This window comes from Quercus suber, unplaced genomic scaffold, assembly GCF_002906115.3.
Source record: "Quercus suber isolate HL8 unplaced genomic scaffold, Cork oak 2.0 scaffold_676, whole genome shotgun sequence".
NCBI lineage: Eukaryota > Viridiplantae > Streptophyta > Magnoliopsida > Fagales > Fagaceae > Quercus > Quercus suber.
In genome coordinates this window covers 25,454-48,492 of record NW_027070117.1, presented here as the reverse complement: position 1 = coordinate 48,492, position 23,039 = coordinate 25,454, and the positions used below count along the sequence as shown (strand labels likewise).

General features: G+C 31.8%; 1 protein-coding gene across 1 annotated transcript; it reads right to left on the bottom strand.

The window, feature by feature from the left end:
* Window positions 1-16,256: 16,256 nt before the first annotated feature.
* LOC112031936 (uncharacterized) lies at window positions 16,257-22,330 on the bottom strand. Its single transcript, XM_024064637.2, has 4 exons — window positions 22,185-22,330; window positions 19,868-20,612; window positions 19,676-19,759; window positions 16,257-16,705 (listed from the first exon to the last, which is right to left on the bottom strand). The coding sequence occupies exons 2-4, from the start codon at window positions 20,565-20,567 to the stop codon at window positions 16,626-16,628; spliced, it is 864 nt and encodes a 287-aa protein (XP_023920405.1). The 5' UTR covers window positions 20,568-20,612; window positions 22,185-22,330; the 3' UTR covers window positions 16,257-16,625.
* Window positions 22,331-23,039: the final 709 nt, after the last annotated feature.

Sequence of the window (23,039 nt, the reverse complement as noted above, 5' to 3'; positions counted from 1 at the left end):
GAATATTAATCAAGTATTGCATTGGCCTCATTTGGAAATTAAAGGCACGAAATTGGTGTGCTTGTGAAGGATGAAATTTTTTTTCTTCATTTTTCATCATTTGTAAGTAAAAAATTTAAAATTTGAAGAGCCTCTTTGGCTAAGGTTATAAGTTTTTTTATTTACAGGTTTTTAAAATCTCATTCTTCTTAGTTATAACTTATTTTTTATTTATTTATTTTTTAAAATAAAATAAGTAAATGAAAATAAACTCATTTAACATGATAGTGAAAGCTAGATTGAAAGTATCTTTGCCATTTCGAAAACAAAACAATTGTATTAGTTATAAAGTTCAAGGCTAAGAAAATATGTATGGAAATATTCAATAATAGTGACAATGAATTGGTCAAACCTAAGCGAGTAAGATGACTATTTTACCTTTCACGTTGAGTATTATGAATGAATCACTTAGTATTCAAATTAAGAAAATTAAATTGGACATGTGGCGCAAAATTAGACAATAAGTAGAGATTAATTTGTTTAATTCTTATTGTGCATTGATTTTAATATATATAATTAGATCATTCAAAGAGTGATATGCGTGGAAGCCTCGGTTGGTTCACACTCACAATTTTTTTTTTTTTTTTTTTAACTATAGGTAGATAATGTGGAAGCTCGGATTCTAATAATAGAAATGGGTCACCACAAATGATATTATTACCATTAGGCTATCAGTTGGATCACTGTTAGTTAATAGTCACATGAAAATGTCTAAGGGGAGATTTTAAATTTTAGACTTTAGTTTAAGTTACTTGAATAAGGCTGAATGGATGAAAAATTTATCAATGAAATTTAATAACAAAATAAATTCATTAAAATGATAAGATTTGAGATGTTATTTAAATCCATAACCACACAAGTATTTTTATTTAAACAAAAACCTTAGGTAGAATTTGGATATGATGATTTAAAATTCAGGGGTTTTTTTTTAAAGAATAAAAAATAAGGCATTTGAAGAACAAATTTGAATTACTTTGTATAAATTTAACACATAATGCATTAGAGTGTTGAGGATTTACTAAAAAAAACATAAAGCACCAATAATGCTATGGATTTTAAAAATAACATTTAAGTTTTAACACTTAAATCATTTCAAATTTATAAATTAATGTCTTAAACTATCTATAATGTAGAAAATTGTGAGTTTATACTTTATAAATTTATTTAATTTAAACTGATCATAAAACCTGAATTCCTTTTTCAAAATACTTAAAATGAACTTAATATTATAACTCAAACCATATATGCATCACTGCAATTTATGACCAATCAGCATAGTCTTTGTCATTGCAAGTTGCAACCTAGCTCTTAAAAGTCTAAAATCTTCACTAATTTGGTCTGTCATTTCCTTTTCCTTCACAAATTCAATCTTCACAAGTTAGCGACAAGTGCAGATGCTTGATACCCCAGACAAATGCCCCAGAGACCAGGTCATCAAGATCAGCCACACACCCATGAAGATTTTTATTATATTTGCTTTTTGTTTTATTGTTGCTTTTTTTTTTTTCTTTCTTAAATATTACTTGATTGCAACGGGACAGGTCACATGTCAACAAACCTTATCTCACCTGGACCCGCTGCAATTTCTTTGCCCAGCTTTGTCCCTTTCCTTGCTCTTTTTACACCCAGAAATGCAGACCCATGCGCGTGCAATTTTAAAACACTATGATGGTACGTAGTTTCCCTTTTTGGGACTTGGGTTGGTCCGATGTCGAGTTGTTACCGGAAAAGGAAAATTCATGCGCTTATGTAAATGAAGTAGCGCGTTGAATTAGGGGTAGTAAACTCTGACATAATTTACTAACTTGATATGACTAATTTATTTATAAACAAATTATGGTTTGAGACTAAATGAATTCGAGTTATATTCGAATTGACACAATTAATTTATTTAATAAACGGTCATGCTTGTATTCAATCTGTCTGACCTGTTTAACTTATAAAGTTACTAGTTATTTTGATATTATTACTTAATTTATGATTGTTTTTATATGTTTGTTATTATATTTATGGTTGTAATTATATTTTAATTTTAGATATATGAGAATTGATAACAAAAATTATATAGGTTAGGTATGACCTATTAATCGAATAGATTATTAAACGGGTCATTTGTATTGACTTTTATATGACATGTTAATTATATGTGTTAAACATGCCGAGTTGGGTCAACCTGTTTAGTAAACAAGTTATGTTTGGGTTGAAAATTTCTGACACGTTTGCTAAACAAGTCGAGTTTGGGTCAACCTATATAGCCGAATACTCATGGCTCAACATGACACAAACCCGACCCGCGAACACGATTTGCCACCCATGCGTGGAATAAATTTTTTTTTTTTTTTTTGGGTTAGGACTAGGTTTAGTGTCCAGTTGCATTGGACCATTCAAATGATTATTTATGTCAAAAACCTTTCCTTACTTTATTTACACCCTAAAAAGGCAAACCCATGTGTTTATGTAAACGAAGTAACGTGTGGAATAATAGTTTTTCTTTCACATCATCATCGGAATGATCCAGTACAACTGGACACTAGATCCCTCACCATTTTTTTTTTTTTTTTTTTTGTTGATAAACTGCATATTCATTCAAAGAAACTAAGGTGAAAAACAATCAGGAGTATCCCCCTTACAAGCTGCCTCAATGGCGGGGGAGAATACCGTAAAAAAAAAAACAAAACGAATGCATGGAGTTTAAAGCAAATCTAGCAGCTTCATGGGCTGCAGAATTGCTGCTCCTCCGAACCCAGCAGAAATTACAAGAAGATAAACTAGAAGATAAACTACAGATAAGACCCACTTCTATAATTTGCTCGTCTGCAAAATGAATAGCCGTATATTTAGGGGGGTTGATTTTTATTGGTTTTTGTTTAAATTCACTAGTTAGGTTACTTTATAATTTTATAATTCACATCGTGTCATCTCGACAGTTTTACAATATTTTGTCAAATTTATTGTTTTTTCTGACACATACTGAATGGTAGATATTTTGTGAAATGCACTTGGATATGAGTAGCACTTTAGGGGCAAATACCTCTAAGTTACCTAATAACTCATTCCGGCAGACAAGGTCAATTGTACGTAAGTTTGAAGGATTAGAGACAAATCAAAAGAACTATTCTTTTACTTAAAAAAATTCCTTATCAACCTTAAGTGGTTGGTTTAGTGGCTCTTAAGACCTTATAATATCCATGAAATTTTAAGTTCGAAACCTCTTACAAGTATTATAGAGCCACTTTGAAAGAATTCATTCCCGTAATAATAATTGGTGTGCTGGAGAAGGTTATACTATATATATATCTAGGAAAATAATCAAATACTTGAAGATGTCTGAATATCTTTGTTTGTCAATTTTTTTTTTCTATAATCTATAGTCTAGAGTAATTGCCACAAAATCTTACCGATAAAGTGGATCATCAAATCAAATCCAATACAGTTAAAGGTCTCCTTTCATGTGCTGCTGGACCCAGATTTTTTGTCTTTAAGCCCCTGAATGCAATAAAAAATAGATTAAGATATGGTGCAATAGTCCAGCAATCCCCCCACACAAAACTTTAACTTTTATTTAGTCTTAACTTTTTAAACTTCTAGTCAATAGCTTATATTAAAAACTAACTTTTTTTTTTCTTATAAAAAAAATAAATTTTTTAATTTTTGATCTGAACAGTTTAAAAGTATTATATGGTGATCTCAATTCAAAAAAAAAAAAAAATCTGAATGAGGTTGATTATTTCTTGAAATGAGTTTTCGCCAAGAGGCGCGTGTTGATGTTGGAGTGCAGAGCCAAAGGCCGTGTCGTGTGGCCATCTTACACAGGAAATAGGTGTGAGTGTGACTCGCTAGTACACCATAGGCTTGGGTCATTAGTTACGGCGTTGGACCCCGCCGCAATTATTGCCTAGACTATTAGGGGCCTGTTCCACAACTGAGTGAAAGCCATCATCAGTGGGCCCATCCGTTTTTGAATTGAGCCAACAATTTCAAGTGCCACCTTTCTCTTGTCTTCACCCCAATTTGTTATTTGACTTTTTTCGGATCACAAATTGTGCTCTACCCTCAAAAGCTGGGATATTTTTGCATACGCCGGTCTCATGAGACTGTTTCACTTATAAGATATGTGAATCCCAGGTGTCAGTGAATCAATTATCTTATAAGACCGACCTATCAAAAAGAAAAAAAATTGTCTTATAAGACCGACGTATCTGACTAAAATCGCCTATATCAGCTAAGCTCTTACATGCTCCTTCTTGTGATGGGTGTATGTTTTCTCCCTCTCACAAGTTGGTGGGATCTATAATTAGTAGGTCCCACACGTCTATATCAGCAAAGCTCTTACATGCTCAATTTGCAAAGTAAGTACACCTTGCGATGGGTTTATGCTTCCTCTCTCTCACAAGTTGATAGGATCTATAGTTAGTGGGTCTCACTAACTGTGAGAGGAGAGAAACATACACTCGTAATAGGGTGTATTTTCTCTATTTGCATAACAATTTGTCATATTTACTTTTTTATTATTATTAAATTTATTATTAATTTTACTATAAATTTTTTAAATAAATAAGATAATTGGAGTCATATCAATAACATATTGGTTGAAAATATTTGGCATATTTTGCACTTATCGTCTGACATTATAAGCTCCATATGCGGAAGGGAGATGGAAGTAGATATTGTGAATATGAAACTAGTTATATTTTCATTTTATGCCAAATTGTAATATGGATTCATCTCCAAAAAATTTCGGACAGTTGATAATTATTTAAAAGGGGAAAAAAAATGAAAATTAGCAATCTTTATCAAACTTAAGACTACCATCACTTGCCACTAATTAAATTATAAAAACATTTGAAGGAATATGATTAAAAAAAGAAAAAAGAAAAAAAAGAAGACCATTTGTGTCATTGACATTTTGAAGTTTGAGTTAAGCTTCGATCCACTGCTAAGTGCCAAGTGCAACATTTAAGAGTCGATGTCTATCAACCAAGTCAAAAAAAGAAAAGAAAATCAAGTTTGGCAAATTTATGACTTGCACGCAATGTACTTAACTCGGAAAACAATGTAAGAAGATAAGTTCCATATCTTCTTAACTTGATTTAGAAATAAAATATATATAATTTGGATAAAGGAGAAAAAAAATCTTATCTTTTTTTTTTTTTTTGCATTATTTTACATTTTGAATATCTCGCAATAATGTACTTAACTTGGAAAACAATGTAAGAAGATAAGTTCCATATCTTCTTAACTTGATTTAGAAATAAAAAATACATAATTTGGATAAAGGAAAAAAAATAAAAAGATGTTCTTATTTATATATATATATATATATTTGCATTATGAATATCTCGTGGTATCCTTCTGCCAATGATTTCAAATTCTCATTAATGTTGGTGATATATGTAAATTATAAATGTTTGAATTAGTTGGAAATAAAAGGGTAAGACTTAAGTCTAGTGTCCTATTGCATCGGACAAATTAAAATCATGATATATGTATGATCTTGACCAGTCTAATGTAGCAAAACACTAGACCCAAATTAAGTACCAAATAAAGAAGGAAAAAACAAGAAGCACAATTTTTTTTTTTTTTAATAATATGTTGTACAAGCTAATAGCCTAATATTAAGATAATAAATTATGATTAATAGTACAATAATCATGTTAAAAACAGCACTTTTTTTATTATCTATTACGTACAAAAATACAGTGTGTTTCTTACTTTTATATAAAAGAAAAGTACAAAAATACAGTGACACTAAAAGCTATGAATTTTTTTGCCAAGTATATAATATTTATAGTGGAAAAAATGTTAAAATAATTAAGAGCATCAAGATTCGTCATAATCGAGTCCGCGTACTGTTTTGGCAACTTGGGCTCTGTGCAGAGAGTGTGGTCTAACTTATAAAAAGCCACCCGCTTATGGTCATGAGTCATGACACGAGACACTGGAAAATTGCTAAACGTGCTAAAAGATCAAAGAATATCCATCATATATATGCTTTTGGATAATAGCATAAAAATATTTAAATATCCACGTTGGCAGACGATTAGAACGGACTGTGTGATTGTGAAGATTACCATACTTGGACTCTCTGTATTGTAGGAGGTGAGTTTATCCACATTCCAATTTCCACAAGACGATAAACTCAAATTGGCCCCCACAAAATTTGTATTTTTATTGGATCAGATTTAATGAAGACAAACAAGGAAAAGTCAGTTGCACTAATGATCAACCATGTTGGAGATCAATTTGGTGCCTCAATTATCAAACGAAAACTACACTCTGGTGGAGGAGTCTTGAGTTGTTTTACTAGTATAAACTCGGTTGCAATTTTTTTCACAACTCTCTCACGTAGTATACTGTAACTAACGGTATGTCATTTTCTTGTAAATTTACTATATATATATATATATATTTTTACAGCTTACAATCAATTACAAGAGAGTTGGGACAAAAGTTTGCTATTTTATTTATTTCCTAAATTTTCTAGAGGAATCTTTGGTACAATAATGGAGTGTGGGTTCAGGGGTCTTTTCACCTTTGGCTCCACTTCCAGCCTAGTGTAGTGGATTTAAGTGCTTGGCATGTTAAAATGACCCTTAACAGCTGTTTCTTGAAATTTGATGTTTTGGGCTTTTATATCATAATATATGCTTCACTTTCGGCACTTGTCGTTGATTGTGAGGTGTTGGAAACGGAGAGGATACCCAATTTCTTATTTTAATTTTGGCTAGATGTGGATGTATAGTATTATTTATTATTTCATATACCTAAAATATTAAATGGTTTGAACCATGTGATACAACATATATATTTAAATTTAAGAAAAGTTGAAAGTTTAATGGTAAAATAAAATCTCTAAAGATCAGATGAAAAATAACTCTGATCTTTGAAATGAACGTACACCAACTATGTTGAAATTGATGCTACAACAGTTTTGTTTCTGTTCAAATGACCAGGTATGAGTGACTTTTGGTGTTGAAATGACCTCGGACCAAATAATTTGTGTGGAAACTGATGCTAAAAAATGATATATTTGAAGAAAATACGGAGATTCATGACCCCATGCATGCAATCTACGCCATTCATTCTGACTGGAGGTTCTGATCTGAAGAAAGTAATAATCACTGTGCAGATCTAGTCGCCAATGGAGGTTACAATTTACAAGTTACAAGTTCAATCTTTTGTTGTTTTTCTTTCTCCTCTGCATGTATTAATACTGAATCAACTCAAGGCTGATGCAAGAGGTTTTACTTACCTTAAAAGTCTTAAAACTGATGTACTCTTTTGTTTAATGAACTTATTCTTCCTTTTCTTAAAAAAATAAATAAATAAATAAATAAATCTACACTTTAATTAAGTTATTCCACAGTTCCAGTAAAATTTGAAGCAAAAATTCACATTAAAAAAAATATGTAGCACAAATTATACCCGGCTAAGATACACACTAATTCTTCTTTAGTTTTTGCTGTGAAAAGAAAAACACATGGGTCATATTATAGCTCAGTTTTCACAACGAGTTGCTGCATTTTATACCATCCAAATCTAAAAGAGGAGTTTAAGAAATACTTTTAAAAAAATTTTATGAAAAAAGGAAAAAAAAAATTATTTTACAACTTTTTATATTTCACATGAAAATGATATTAAGACTTTTTAAAAATAATTTATTAACAAATTTTTTATATATGAAGATGGTTAATAGTGCAAAAAAAAAAAAAAAAAGACTAATATAGTAATATATACCATTACAGTCGCTGGAATCCTATTCTGTATTAATCTATCCTATATAATTTGAGTATTAAAACAAAACGAAACAAAACAGTGGAGAATGGAGAAGTCATCCACATCTAGCATTGTACAAGCTGAAGCAACCGTCGTACTGAGAAGTGGGAACTCTTTTATCTCTCTCCATTAGCGTGTGACTGCCCGATGTTGACTGCCGCAATCTTTGGGTGTCAAACATTAAGTACAGAAAAACCACTAATTTTTTGGACCATTTTTTTTTACCAAAAAATAACAAGGAAGTCAACATCGTTGTAAAAATCATAGAATTTGAAGAACCTAAAATAATTGAAGGGAATTGAATTTCTTTGATTTTGTGTCAAAGAAGAGGATGATAAAAAAATAAAAATAAAATAAAATAAAATAAAATAAAACCTCTTGTATATAGTATATTACAAACACTAAAGTTTTTATAACTGAAAACATGACTTAAAGTCACATTTTCAATCTATAAAAACACACAATGTTCTCCCCCAAAAATTACTCCAATATATTTATTCCTTTGTATAGTTTGGAGTAATTTTGTTTGTGGAGTTATTCTTAAATGTTTCAGCCCTTTTTTCTTGTTATCAATGCGATTAATATCCGTTGAAAGCAAATGAGCTCTTACAAGTGTTGGGTGAATAAATAAAATAATGGTGCACATGATATTGTTGGGTAGTGCCATGATTGGGACCACATGAAAAGCACATGGGCATGCAAGTAGTTCTTATTGAAGAATACACATGTTGCAATAACTGTTATTATGCGATAATTGTCAATAGTTAGGTATAAATAGAAGTCGGTTTTTCTAATAAAGACACACACATTATCCGAAAACTATACTCATTCCCAATCAATTAGACAGTTATCTTCATGCTTATAAGTCATTGCCTTTCATGGACCATTTAGGAGTAGGCATCTAATCTAGGCTTGTTTACTTAATTAGGTTTTGTTTTGTAATTCTGTAAACTTGTGACTTGTTACTTGTAATCCTTTATATTATCAATATGAATATCTATTCTATTCCTTGAATCTTGGTTGTTTTGTGTATTTAAGTCCAATTAAGTTAGGCAATGGCTAAACCCAATCTTTTTGGTGCGAATTACTGTCTCGCATAGGGTTTTCTTAGTGTGAATAGCCGAGTATTTTGGTTTGTATTTCAAGCCAAAAGAAATTTGGATGGTTCCAGATAGTAAGCAACGAACAAAAAATGAACTAGTATAAAGCTGAATAGTGGCATAACTCCTTTTGTACTTTGTGATATCTCTGAGTTGGTTTAATAAAATTTTCAAGTGGATTCACAAAAAATAGAAGAAGAAATTTCATCACTATCAGAATTGAAAAAATTGTAAAAAATTGTAGTAGCAGATACAGTTTTATATATTAAATATTATTAGTCCTCTGAAAATTATCCTTTTCCTTTTTAGAATGCTCTCAAAATGATCCTACATCACTAGTGTTGAACACAATACAAAATTTCCACTAACAAAATCAGGGTCTCACTAAATGCACTGCGTTATAATTGGTTGCTTAAAACTATTTCCAGCAACCATTGTTAGCGAAGGTTTAGCTTCTCTTGTACCTTCTTATTTTCATTCAATTCGATAATAGGGGGTGAGAGGATTTGAAAACTGGTTGTCTCAATCAGAAACACTAGGAGATAGCAACTATTTGAGGAATACAAATCGTCTGTATTATTTTCTGTGTTCTATCAATTACAACATATTATGTATTTGTTTAATTTTCCTTATAAAATAACTTAAGTTTAAAATGAAAAAAAAAAAATCAAATAAATGGCATACCATGGTGGTGGAACACAAAAAATGGTATAAGAGATTTGTATTTCAAGTTAAGTTACAAGACTTTTGGCCTTTTATCCTTTATTTGATCGTTTTAATGAGATTATGATTTTGTGTATATTTTATTCTTTTATTTGAAAAAAAAATCTTATATGGCATATCAAGATATTGAATAGTGTAAATAAGGAGAAGGTATACCCTGTTACAAATATATTTTTCCGTAGATAAGAGCATTTAAACTGGATCCTTGTCTGTGAGAATTCGAATTAAAGATAAGTCATTTTGTTCCTCAAAAATGAAAAAGAAAAAAAAAAGAAAAAAGAAAAATCAATTTAAGCTCAAGAGCCCAACTCAAAACTCAACTCGGGCCCAAGAAAATAGCCAACCCGAAGTCCAGAGGAATGATGTTACACACAGGAAATGAACATCTCAGACTCAGTACAATCCAAATACTCACTCTACAACAATGAGTCAACATATATCGATTCTATCTGGAAGTCAATAAACATAAATAAAATAAACATCCAGCCATAAGTCAAGAGTTAGAAAATCTAACAGTAAAAAACTCAAAACTATTCAGTAGTAGCCAATACATTAGTGAGATGACTACGAACGAGATTACAATAATGACGAATTATTCATGGGGTTCGTAGCGAACCCAATCTTGGACAAGGGGTCACTCTCGTATCCAAGACTATATTAGTTTAACCACTGAAACGATATATTTCGGTACCGATCAATACTGAGATATCATTTTAGGTTTATCATTATTTTTTATATTTATAAATATATATATATATATATATATATATATATATTGTATGTATGTATGTATGTGTGTATGCGCGCATTATAATCTATATTTATATATTACTAAAAGCTGAAGTGTAGATTGTTCTACGCTCCAGTTGAGCCACATCAGCGGCTACATCATCCACTTATATTCTAATTTTTTCTCTCTTTTAAAACTTTTATTCTCCCTATTCTTAAAAAAAAAATAAATAAATAAAAAACACCTCTTCTTCTTCCTATGAGTTCACATTTACTGTTACATTTTTCCCAACCTTTCCCCTCCCTTTTTTCCTCTTCATCTCCCCACTACCCTCTTCTTTACCGTTACACTTAATCAATTTTCTCTTATATTTTGACTCTTCTTCTCCCCCATTTTATTTTTGTATAAATTCGATAGCATTTCTCTCATTCAATCCATATTTTTCCTTCGAAAAAATTGTGAGTGCTCTCTCTCTCTCTCTCTCTCTCTCTCTCTCTCTATGGATTTTTGTTCTTTCTTAAAACTCTGATTAAGGTTGATGGTTTTTTTTTTAATATATGTTTTGGTATTGTATTTTTTAAATTTTACATCACAAAGTCTTCTCTCTCTCTTTTGTAGCTTTGGTTGAATTTTGGTTTGGGTAAATTCCACAATTATAGACCATTATGATACAAATTTGAATGAGTTTTTTCCTTGTCTTTCCTATGAAATCCCTTCCACTGGTTTTGCAATAGGCACAAAGGGTCAAGCGCAGACATAGTTTATGGGCTTACCATTTGTTGTGGTGATATCTTAGAGAAAGATTGCAAGAGTTGTATTGTTAATGCAGCCAACGAAATTCGGTCATATTGTCCCAATAATAAAGGTGCAACAATATGGTACTATTACTGCACATTGAAGTATCATAATTTGGATTTCTTTGGCCAAATTGACCGTGACACACTGTTCTTCGCAAATACCCCAGAAAACATGAATACTAACCAATTGATTAGACAAAAGAAAGGAGAGTGTTTGGCCCAACTCGCAGGGCAAGCTTCTATGAATGCACAAATGTTTTCAGTTGGAGACAATTACAAACTCCACGGGTCAGTTCAATGCCCTAGAGACCTTTCAAGCATAGATTGTATGAAGTGCTTCAATGATTCAATTAGGTTTATTCCAAAATGTTGTGACTTGAGTAAAGGAGTGCAAATCTTTAGTGCGACTTGTGACCTAAGATTTGAGACTATCTACCACAAAGTATAAATTTGGAAGTTGAAGTATCCTGACATCAATTCTACTATCAAAATGTAATGTGTAATTGGAATATACTTTAAGATTGTGGGTGATGAACTTTTCTACTTTAAGAGTTGGTGATGAACTTTTGTCCTTTACAACTTTTATCCAAACTGGTACACAAATTTTTTTTTTTTTTTTTTTTTTTGAGGAAGAAACTGGTAGGTAATTGAATAAGATTTGCTATAGTTCCTTAATTTTATTTTTCACTAAGCATACCTTGTGCCATGTATGGGGAAAAAAATTAAACATAATATAATACTCTTTAGGTTGCATCAATTAGCTCAAATAGTAAAATCTCTTTTATATATATATATATATATATAAAAGCTGAAGTGTAACATTTATTATTGCTACACTTTTGTTTAGCCATATCAGTGACCACATCAACTTATTTTTTACCTTTTAAATTTTTTTTATTCTCCCTATTCTTAAAAAATAAATAAAATAAAAATAAAAATAAAACCTCTTATTCTCTCCGTTAGTTCACATTTACGATTACACTTCCTCTAACATTTCCCCTCCCTTTTCGCTTTTTTATCTCCCTACTACTCTCTACTTTACCGTTACATTTCCTTCGTCATTTTTTCTTTCTTATATTTTTACTATTTTTTTCCTCATTTTATTTTTTTATAAATTCGATATCATTTCTCCCATTCAATCCATATTTTTCCCACAAAAAAACTATGAGTACTCTCTCTCTTTCTAGATTTTTTTTCTTTCTTATAACTTTGATTAAGGTTGTTGGTGTTTTTATTTTATTTTATTTTTTTATATTTTATATTTTTTAATTTGGTATTGTGTTTTTTAAATTTCCCATCACAAAGTCCTCTCTTTCTTTTGTAGGCTTGGTTGAATTTTGGTTTTGGTTAATACTTAATTTTTTTGGAAATAAGAATTTGAGTTTATAATAAAACACAATCTACATGGCTTTAAATTTGAATATGCCTACCATTTGTTTGAGTAATAAATTATTATAAAGTCTATCTTTTATTCCTTTGATTTCATTTTAATTTTGGTTAACATAAATTGTAATTTTGTGATAAGTTTTTATTAAATTGATAATCTCCTTATTCTTTAAGAGATGAGAAATTTGAAAATATTAATCAAACATACAAAAAATAATATTATGATATATTTGTAGAATAAAACATCCTTGTAGAATTTTTTTTAAAAAAAAAAATAGATAATACTTGGAGTAATTATTACTTTTTATAAATTACACTCCATTACATAATATTTATATATTCCCACGCATCGTGTGGGTCTGCGACTAGTAAATATAAAAGTTTATCATAAAACATTACCTCAATCCAGAACAAATTGTTTATGATTTTAGACTTTAGCATCAATTAAAAAAAAAAAACACACAATATAAAAAATAGAAAGCTTAATTATTCATTGCATACTAAGAAAACAAATAATACTAATAAGTTAATACAAATAAGTTACCACTCTGCCTTTACAAAAATTCAAAAATTGCAAAAATTAAAAAAAAAAAAAAAAGATTTTTTTCTGTACCAGTCAGTATTGCCTGAAATTTGCTGGTATGGTCGGTACGGCCAGTATTTAAACCCTTTACAAAACGTTGGGTTATTGGTATACGTACCAGTACAATACATATTGGCCGGTACAATATCAACTACCTTGATCTTGAACTGTAAGAGGGAATCCAATTCGATTCAATACAAATGGTAGCTAGTATTGGAAAGTTTGATTTGGGAGGATGTGGGGTCGTTTTGAATTTTTTTTTTTATTTTTTATTTTAAATTCTTTTCATTCTTCTATTAAAATCGAAATAACAAAAGTTGTCTATTTGGAAAAAAATACAAAAATTTGTGTACTAAATTGATTAAAAAGAAAAGACAAGGGATCTTAGTACAACAACATGAAAATTCACCAGTCTTGGTGCATTTTACCCAAGAGAAAAATATAAGCCATCCCAACTACCAAGTGTTCAAAGTTCTGATCATCGGGGACGTATATAGGTACTAATCATCAAGAAAAGAATGTAATAATGTCAAAACCATGGGACATTGTCATATTTAAAAGGTCTTAAACTGTAATTATAAACTATGGTAAAATACAAAAACCATCCATGATGTTTTGAGCTTAATACCAAGTACCGCAAAGATTTTTTAAAAATATCCAATTTGCTCTTAGTGACAGTGCTATGATAATTATATGCGTAATGGATTGTCTGAGTAGCTAATGACAGATAAATAATAGTTAAAGATAAAGAATTAAGCAAGATAAGCGAGTGGATTATCAAACAGTGTTAATTGATGTTTGTGCTTAAGAAACAAAGTGGATATTTTTGAAGAAGTTTGATAGGACTTGACGTTAGCCCGAAGCTCAAGAATAGTTTTGTATTTTACCCCGTAAAATATAAAAACCACTTTTTAAAGCTAATTTTAGAACATTGTTATACCCCCCGAGCGAAGAATTTTTCAAAGAGCAATTTTTAGAAAATTAGCTTATTTTTCAATGTTTGGTAATGACCTTGAAAATGAGATTGAGAATATTTTTTGGTGTTTGGTATGCAATTTTTTTTTTTAAATATTTCTTGTATAATTTAAAATATGTATATTATGTAAACTAACTAATGCAACCATTATAAATAAAAAACCAAAAACGAATTTGGTTTTCATACTAAAATTCTGATAATAGATACAATCAAAATTAATTAGTTGTTAAATTTTTATGATCTCTACCCCTCATCTTGCTTATATATATAGACAATAACGTACATACATACACACACACACATATCAACCATTTGTCTATTATGGTCAACCACAAGTCTTCATTATTACTCTAAATTATGTATTTAAATAATGTACTGCATAATATATCATTATTGCATAGTATCTGCCAACAAAAAAAGTATTTGCCAACAAATGCAATTCTCCTAAACAATTCTCATTCATTATATAACAATATTATTAGTCCTCGGTAAAGATTGTCTCATGTAAAAGTAATTTAAAGCAATATAGGTATTATGTTTAAAATCTTAATCTTTTACTTCATTCATTCTTTCTTCTTCTTCTTCTTCTTTTTTTTTTTTTTATATTTTATTTTATTTTATTTTATTTTTTGCACATTATGTACGAAAAAGAAGTAACCTCTGCCTGGAATCCATCAAACCGGAAATTTCTTAGAGAAAAAAGAAAATCGAGCTTGAAATTCAAAGCAAAGAATTGGGATTTTAGTAAAAATGAATGAAATAATTACTGCTGCAAATTTGTTCTCCTTTACAAGTCGAAGTTATTGACCGATCAGTGAAGGGGAAAAAAAAAAATCTAATCAGAGAATTGTGTTACAGAGGGGAAGAGAAACATGGAGAAAAGAGAGAAGAGAGACAATTAAAGAAAGAGATCTATAGGAAGAGTAGAGACCAGAGTTAGTGACAGTGAGGGTGTGAGGAGAGAAAAAGTGAGAAAACTTACCATGAGAGAGAGAATGCGCTAAAAAATTATGTTTCCCACAGCTATAGATGAAGATAATATTTGAAAGAGATGCAATGCGTGAGAGAGAGATTGTTTTCCCAAAAAAATTTGGAAAATAACCTATAGAAAATAAACTTTATTTTTATTAGAGTTTTCCGTTGATCAAAGATGGTTTTCCATTGACTAGGTTTTTTTTTTTTTTGGTGCTACCAAACACTGAAAAATGTGGAAAATTATCTTTACAGAAGGTTTTCTAGTGAAACAAACAGAGCATTAGTCATCCTTGCTACAATGGCCAACATTTAGAAAAGCCGGGTATTAATTTTTATGCCTTTGTCTAAAATATCAGATCAATAAGTAGTCATTGCCTTGTTTTTGAATCCCCTCCTTTAGTGTAAACAAAACTTGTTCTAATTTGAGCACATAAATAAATTTTACCAAATGAGCCAACTCACACGCATATGTTTATGGCTTTAAATCTAACAAAATAACTTGAATTAGCACAATAGTTGGAAACATATGGAAAAATTACACCATCTTTTATCAATGGTAAACATATATTTAGTTTACTACTAAGTTCAATTCACAAATATGGTATGATATAAACTCTAAAATTAGTTCAAATTATTTCCATTCAAAACCCATGCGATGCTTTATACATATGATTTGTGAACCTATACAGGCACTTTCTAATTTTTGCTTTCAATTGGAACTGGTTTATGCGTCACCCTAAATTATTTTTTTTAATCCTTCTGGCTGTGCTGTAGTGTATTTTATTTTATTTTATTTTTTTTGAGAAGTAAGAAAAATTTAATTAAATAAGGCTACTTCATGCAAGGAGCATGAAGTAACAAAAATAAATATACAAAAAAAAAGAAAAAAAGAATGGAATCAATAGACGTGAATTCCAAAGCTCGAGACCAATCTAACAATGTCCCCGTAAATAATGTTATGAGCTGATCCATCGAATGCTCCCAATTCTAAAAGATGTGACTATTACACTCCCTCCAAATAATTCACATAACACACAAGGTACCAACTAACACGAACTTGAAGAGAAGTGGGGAGAGCATTATCCATGTTTGCAGATCAGTCGTTATTCTAGATAGTAAGGTAACCCACAACTACTTTCACATGGTATCAGAAATTTTTAGTAACAGGGTGTTAAAAAGACATTACAGTCTTTGCACTCCATTATCCATTTGAGACGAAATATTTATTTTCACTATAAAATTTTTGACATCTAGCTGTAGGAATTTTGATATTGATAAGACTACCTGATACAACTATCAGTAGAAGCAAAAGATGACAAGTTACAAACTTACAATTGATAAATAAGTTCCTAATAAATATCAGGTTTGCACGGTTGGTAGAGCTACCAAAAAGGTAGATTCATTCCAAGGTCCAAGCCAAACATAAAAAAAGAAAATGAAAAATGAAGAAACTGAGGCAGATTAATTTACCTACCTGGTCATAAGCAAAATCACTAAAACTTGTTTAACTAATTTATTTTCACTTTTTGGACAGAACTTGTCAAAATGTTGGCAAGGGATTCTTTGTTGGTGAAGACTTCCCAAATATGTTTAGAGCCTTCATCCTTTCGATCTCTTTCACTGCAATGGACGAACACAATGAATTGGCTTAATCATCATCCGAAAGTCATTGATTACTAAACTCGGTTAAACTTTAATTGAACAAAAATGTAAACATGTACAATCAGATATCATCTGGGATCAAGGAAATAGAAAGAGAACAAAAAAAGGTATATGAGGTCTATGATCTTAGAAAACTTGCAAATAAACTTTTTTTTAATCATTAAAGGTCTGTTTGAATATCGCTTATTTTACTAAAACTGAAAACTTATTGCTAAAAGTATTGTAGATAAAGATAAAAGTTAGTTAAAATAGTACGACTCATGAATGGTACCAAAAAATACAGTGGGGCTCATAAATAGTAGCAAAAATAAGCTGAATAGTAAAATAATTTTAATTTTTCATTGGTCTCCAAACACACACTATTTTTTTTTTTTTTTGGGTGTTATTCAATGTTTGGTACAATTGAAAATTTAAGTAACAAAAAACATTATCCATAGTCGACAGAAAATTGTTTACACTTTTAAAAAATGTAAACAATTTTCCAGAAAAATCCTTTGCCTTATCCCTCCCACTCTTGCCCCTTTTTACTCCTCTATGCTGCCACTACCAACTTCCTCCATCACCAACCATCCGACCACCATAACAAATCACCCAGCCCACAAGCCATTGCTGCCACCAATCACTGGCCACCTGCAGCCACTCAACCGGCCTCCTATCCGGCTATCGCAGCCACCTACTGCCAGCTGCCACCGGTTTCCTATCATTACTAGTTGCACCAACCATCTGTCATATTATGATGTTTCTCCACTCCATAGTCTAATCCTTCTACATTACAAAGAATGCATAAATAGCTGGCACACAATCTAGTGCAGTAATTATGACAATACATTTCTCTTTCTGTTCAGAAAGACCATCAATAAGCAAAACTCACGCTCAATTTATAGGGTGTGACGCATTGGCAGTATTATACTCTATTGTGTCATTATCTACTCAACTGTGTTCAGACTGGAGATTCAAACCCACAGCATGGCAAACATTGTTGCATGACATGTGGCATAAGTTTACTTGGGCAGGAATCACTATTTTTGGAACTCATATAGGATTTCATCAATAGAAAAAGGATAGAAAATATTTAAAATGCAATTATATGTAGAAGAACTAAAGCCAAAATTCAGGACATCCAATTTCAATATCATAATTTGTTCAGTTGGGAAAGCTGCAATACAGGGTTAAATACTAAACAGGGTATTAACCACATAAAGCAGATCTCATAGACTTACACTGTTGATACTCATAATGTAGACAAAAGTTTCCTCACTGAATATTTCTAGTTTACATCATTTAAGCTACTCTACCAGAAGTAGAAGCGCTAGATAGAAGTTAGCTACTTAGAGGTAGCAATTCTGTGGATACATTTAGCAACCCTCGACAATGAACAATCTATTAGGTATCATCTTGATCATTTGACACACAAGAGTAAAATATGTAATTTTCTGGGTTGTCATAATTATAATCATAAGCATTTCAATTCAAAAGCCCCTTTCATAATTAACTTTCAGTTTACAGTGAACTTAGTGCTACTTAAGGTTTTATGCTAGCTTCACACACAAACAAATGCAGAAGAAGAGGAGGATAAAAAAAGGAAATGTGAAAATACCCCACAGCTTTGGGTTGATTTTAAACTGACCCCTTGAACTTCCAATTTGAAAATTTTGACCTGAGGTTAGGGAAATCACCAAATTTATCCTTCCATCTCACTTCTGTCAGTTTTGTTTGACGGAAAGTGATTTCGCTCATCCACATGATTTATTTTCAATAAAATTAATTTTAAAGTAAAATTTAATTTTTCAAAAATCCATTTTTTGGTTCTTCTTCTTGATCTCATCCTTCTCTCACTTTATCTCTTCCTCATCATCTCACTTACATGATTTAACTATTTAAGTAATAGGCCCATATGGAATTGGTTCTCATATCAATATTTCTTGAGCTTTGTGCTACCCAATAATTACTCCATGGCAGTGTTTGGTTGAAAATATTGGAAATCTAAGAGGGGTTGGGCTTCAGTTGGCAGCAGCTGGTTTTGGAGGGAACGGTATAGGCTAACAATTTTGGCATTGTTGTTGGCTGATTGGGGGCTTACCAGAGGTGGTTGCAGCTGGGTGGACCTCGGTCATGATGATTAATGGCTGAAAATGGAGAGTCAGGTCATGTTATTGGGTTTGCTAGTGGTGATTGTGGTTGGATGCCACTGCTTTCAATGCTCCTTTACCAATGGTCAGCTCTAGAGTGGCAACAGTTTGGTGGTTTGGGGCTTTGAGTGAGTGGGTGATGAGTATATTTTGTGGGTTCAATCATGGCCAGCCAACTTTGCCCTAAGTGGTGGCTACTTGGGGTTCGGCCAAGGGGATTTTGGCAGTTTAGAATGATCTAATTGGCAGCTTAGTAATTTCAGCTGTGGTCTGAGTGTTGTGTGTTTGTGAAGTTTGAGGCATGGGTTTGAAATTGAGGCATGAGACAGCAATGCAGCTGGGCTTTGCTGTGGGTTAAGGTTGGAGAGTTGCTGTGTACGGCAGTCTCAGTGAGAAGATAATTGAATCAATAACATGGATTTAAAATGAAATTTTTATTTAATTTTACTTCAAAATAAATTTTTTTATTAACAATGAATCATGAGTACAGGTGATCACTTTCCTTCCAGCCCATCTAACAACCGATTTAGCAAATTCCCTAACCCCAAAAATTTAAAAATTGTAAATTATAAATCAGAGGTCAGTTTCAAATTGAGCCAAAGTTGGAGGGGTCCTTTTGCATTTTGTGAAACCAAACAGAAAAGAAAAGATTCATGCTGACATTTCATGTATAAGATCTTAATATAACACCTAACTCCATACCTTATGTATTATGATACGTTTATTGAAAAAATAATTGAAATTTCATTTCCTTAGAAGAATATAGTACTCAAACGTTGCTATAAATTCATTTAACTACCTTCCTCAACTGATAGCTGGATTGATCTTTTCTCCAACTCAACAGCATGTCTGCTAAGCTCAAGAGGAGACAAATGACAAAGCCCTGAAATTCACAAACAAAAGAAAACATTTTTGGAACTGTCGGGAAAAAAAAGATTAATTTAGAACAGATAATGTTCTACAGCGGCACCACTGGACTACAGTGTCTTACTTTGGATGTAATCTCTCTGATCATACTTATCACAGTGCTTCAGAAACTTCTGCACATGAAGGAGCTGTTCTTTCCTTTTCTGATCAGTGCTCCCCTTAGTATCAGCTAAATGAGGAACTTCGTACTCAGAAGTAAACCTAGGGTGATTGGATTCAGCAGCTGGCAAACCATTACCAGACTTTTCGAGAAAAACAGGAACTGATTGTCTATCTGGGGAAAAGGCTATCAAAGAAGCCGTAGGAATTGGTGCAAATGCAGATAGACAAGATGTATTTTTCTCCTGCTTGTCAGAAGGTTGTTGAGCTAGTTGTGGCTGATTGTGGAAATATTTTCTTGAATTTGGAAACCTGCTTTTATTCTCAAATGTCTCTTGAACTCTTGTCCTGCCTAGTTCTGAATCAAAATTCTTACCATCGTGTGTGAAATGTTTATTTGCTCTATTACTTCTCCAGGACTGGTGATAAGGGGGGTTTGAAGAGAATTCAGGGGTAAGTCTCTTAGCCCCAGAGACCTTAACAGCATTGGCATCATGTCTTCCGAGAACACAACTCTCTGGATCATTACGTATTAAGCTCCTGCTATCATTCTGCACATCTCTCAAAGCAGTCTTCTTCTTGCCTATTGGTGATTGCTTACGGTACAAAGGCAAATCAGTCCCACAATAGCCCAGCCCATTGTTTTTAAGAGTAGAGTTAATCATTTGTGGAACCAGCAGTACTCAGTATCCTGCCTTAGCTGGAGAGGCCTAAATCCAAGTTGAAATATGAAATCATTAAGGATGTCCTTGCAATGAACAAACCTTATACATCAGACTTACAGAGACTACACAGGAAAGTGACCAAGAAGGTAGTTTACACTTCTATACAAATATCAACAGAGTCCCTAATAGGCTAATACATTTCAGTGCTGCCAAGACAGCCATATCATTATCAAATTGAAAAATGAAAATTAACACTCTTCTGCTGCACAACTTGAATATTAATTACAACATTCACTTATTGTCATAAAGGAAAGGTATGTACACAATAATAATAACAATGTAATCTTCTTCTTCTTTCTTTTTTTTTTTTTTTTTTTTTTTAAATAGCATAATTTCCTCCACGTGCTAGTATAGTGAAAAGGGTAAAAATGAATAAACTGAACAAAATCAGGGTACGTATTTTAGTCTAATGCAACTCAACAACTTCATATTGTGATCTGCTGCTGTAAATTAGCAACTAGTTACACCCAACTACTATAGTAATCTTTCGTGAAAGGAGATACTCAAAAATGCCAACTAAATACAGCTAATCATTTAGCTACTCTGATATCATAATCTCTTTCAATGTTTTTATTAATGAAACAGTAACCTGCAACAAACACCGATGCTTTCAAAGTCTACAATGCCACAAGTATAACAATGAATCCCATAAAAATCCAATACAGTCAGTAATGCCACTGAATTAATTTTTTTTTTTTTTTTACATACAACTCCTAAGGCCAATCCATAAACAATTTCGACTCGACACATGGTAACATGGTAGGAGAAAGACTGATTTTTTTTTTTTTCTTAATGACGTGGAATCTCACCAAGACAAAGTCCTTTGGACCATCCCTATGGAGCAAACCACAGATGCACAACCCCACCCACCAGAACCGTGTATTAGGTAATCCAGAGGAACTCCTAATAGGGATCAAGCCCAGGATATTTGAGTCTACAGCTCATTCCAAGCCTCCAACTACTAGGCTGAGTCTGAGATAGACTGATATTCAGTTACACAATTACACTATATTCAGTAACAAATTATATAAGTACATGTTTGTTTACCTATACCATATATATATATATATATAAAGCTACGAATATTATAATATAATATACCGCAGCTAATTTAATTTGTTTTATTCGTTCAATTTGAGAGCAACTGGCGGGTTTATATTTCAAAATTTCATAACACAGCTTATTCTTAAAATAAATATATATTAAAAAAATGGACAACAATGGGTTTTATTTTTATTTTTTTCGGGTCCACCACGGGACCATTGGGCGCCTATGAGCTGCTGAACTACACAGAGAATTATGATTATTAATAATTAAAAAATAAATAAAAATTGTACATTAAAAAACAAACGGTGCTGCAAGTTTCTCCCGAATGCAGTATTCAAGAATACAAACTAAAGTAGTGAGCTGAACCTTAAATATCAGAGAACAAACCAACCCAAACCAAACCAGAATCCATACTTTTATTTTCAAGTGAAAAATTTTCAATTGAGGGTTTAACTTTAACATGGCAAAAATAGAGTAGAAATAACAGATTTGGAGGAAAGAAATTAGTACCCTTTCAATTCAAGCACAAAGCAAAGCTTTGACAACCGACCACAACCAGCGACTGAGCGAGAGAGAGAGACAGAGATGTGTGTGTTTTTTGTTTTTTTTAAAAGAGGCAATGTTGGCTCCTGCGAAATGTGGAGGCGTGGAGGTTTCTTTCTTTTTTAACTTTGTTTTTTTAAAAAAAACATGTAGCAGGAGGGCCCACCGTTACATTCGGGGTAGACTGGTAAAAGTAAAGAGGTGGGCATCGAACGAAATCTTCTTGTACTATTTGTAACTGTGGATAATGATATCTTTTTTTTCTTTTTCCTTTGTTGAAAGAGGTATATATCGACTCCATTTGAGTCAAATGTCATTAATGACCCTGGCTTGTTTGGTCAAATATGCAATATAATAAGGATGACAATGAGACCGATAGAGATCGGATCATGGGTGTTCATCTATGTTAGAGCTAGAGTGGATAATGGAGGTATTTAGGTATGCCTGAGGGTGTCCACGGATTGGGTTGGGTTAAGTTGATTTTGGACTCAACCTAGCACTCAATTGGATCACGTTAAGTGGTAGAGGATGAAACTTGACGTCAACCTAGCAAAAATGATAGCTTGAATAAGTGGGTGTTTAGGGGTAATAGTTGGATTCATTCGAACTAGCTATAAACAACAACAACAACAACAAGCAAAAACGTCGAAGTTTTTAAGATCTCCACCAAATATAGATGAAGATATAACTGAGAATGCATATGTTATTGATTAGGTCAATTTGGTCAAATTCCCAAGTGGGAAAACTTTTGAGGTAGGTTTTGAACTATGAGACTTATCACCGACCTTAGTTGCTATTAAAATTGTTGGACCGTAAGCTGTA

Bases quoted from the DNA above. Each gene is read 5' to 3' on its own strand.
- LOC112031936 (XM_024064637.2), bottom strand. From the start codon at position 20,567: ATGATTAACTCTACTCTTAAAAACAATGGGCTGGGCTATTGTGGGACT. The intron at 19,760-19,867 runs GTAAGACACTGT...TGTGAATTTCAG, and splicing joins TCAGAGAGATTACATCCAAA to GGCTTTGTCATTTGTCTCCT. The intron at 16,706-19,675 runs GTAGTTAAATGA...CGTCCATTGCAG, and splicing joins CCAGCTATCAGTTGAGGAAG to TGAAAGAGATCGAAAGGATG.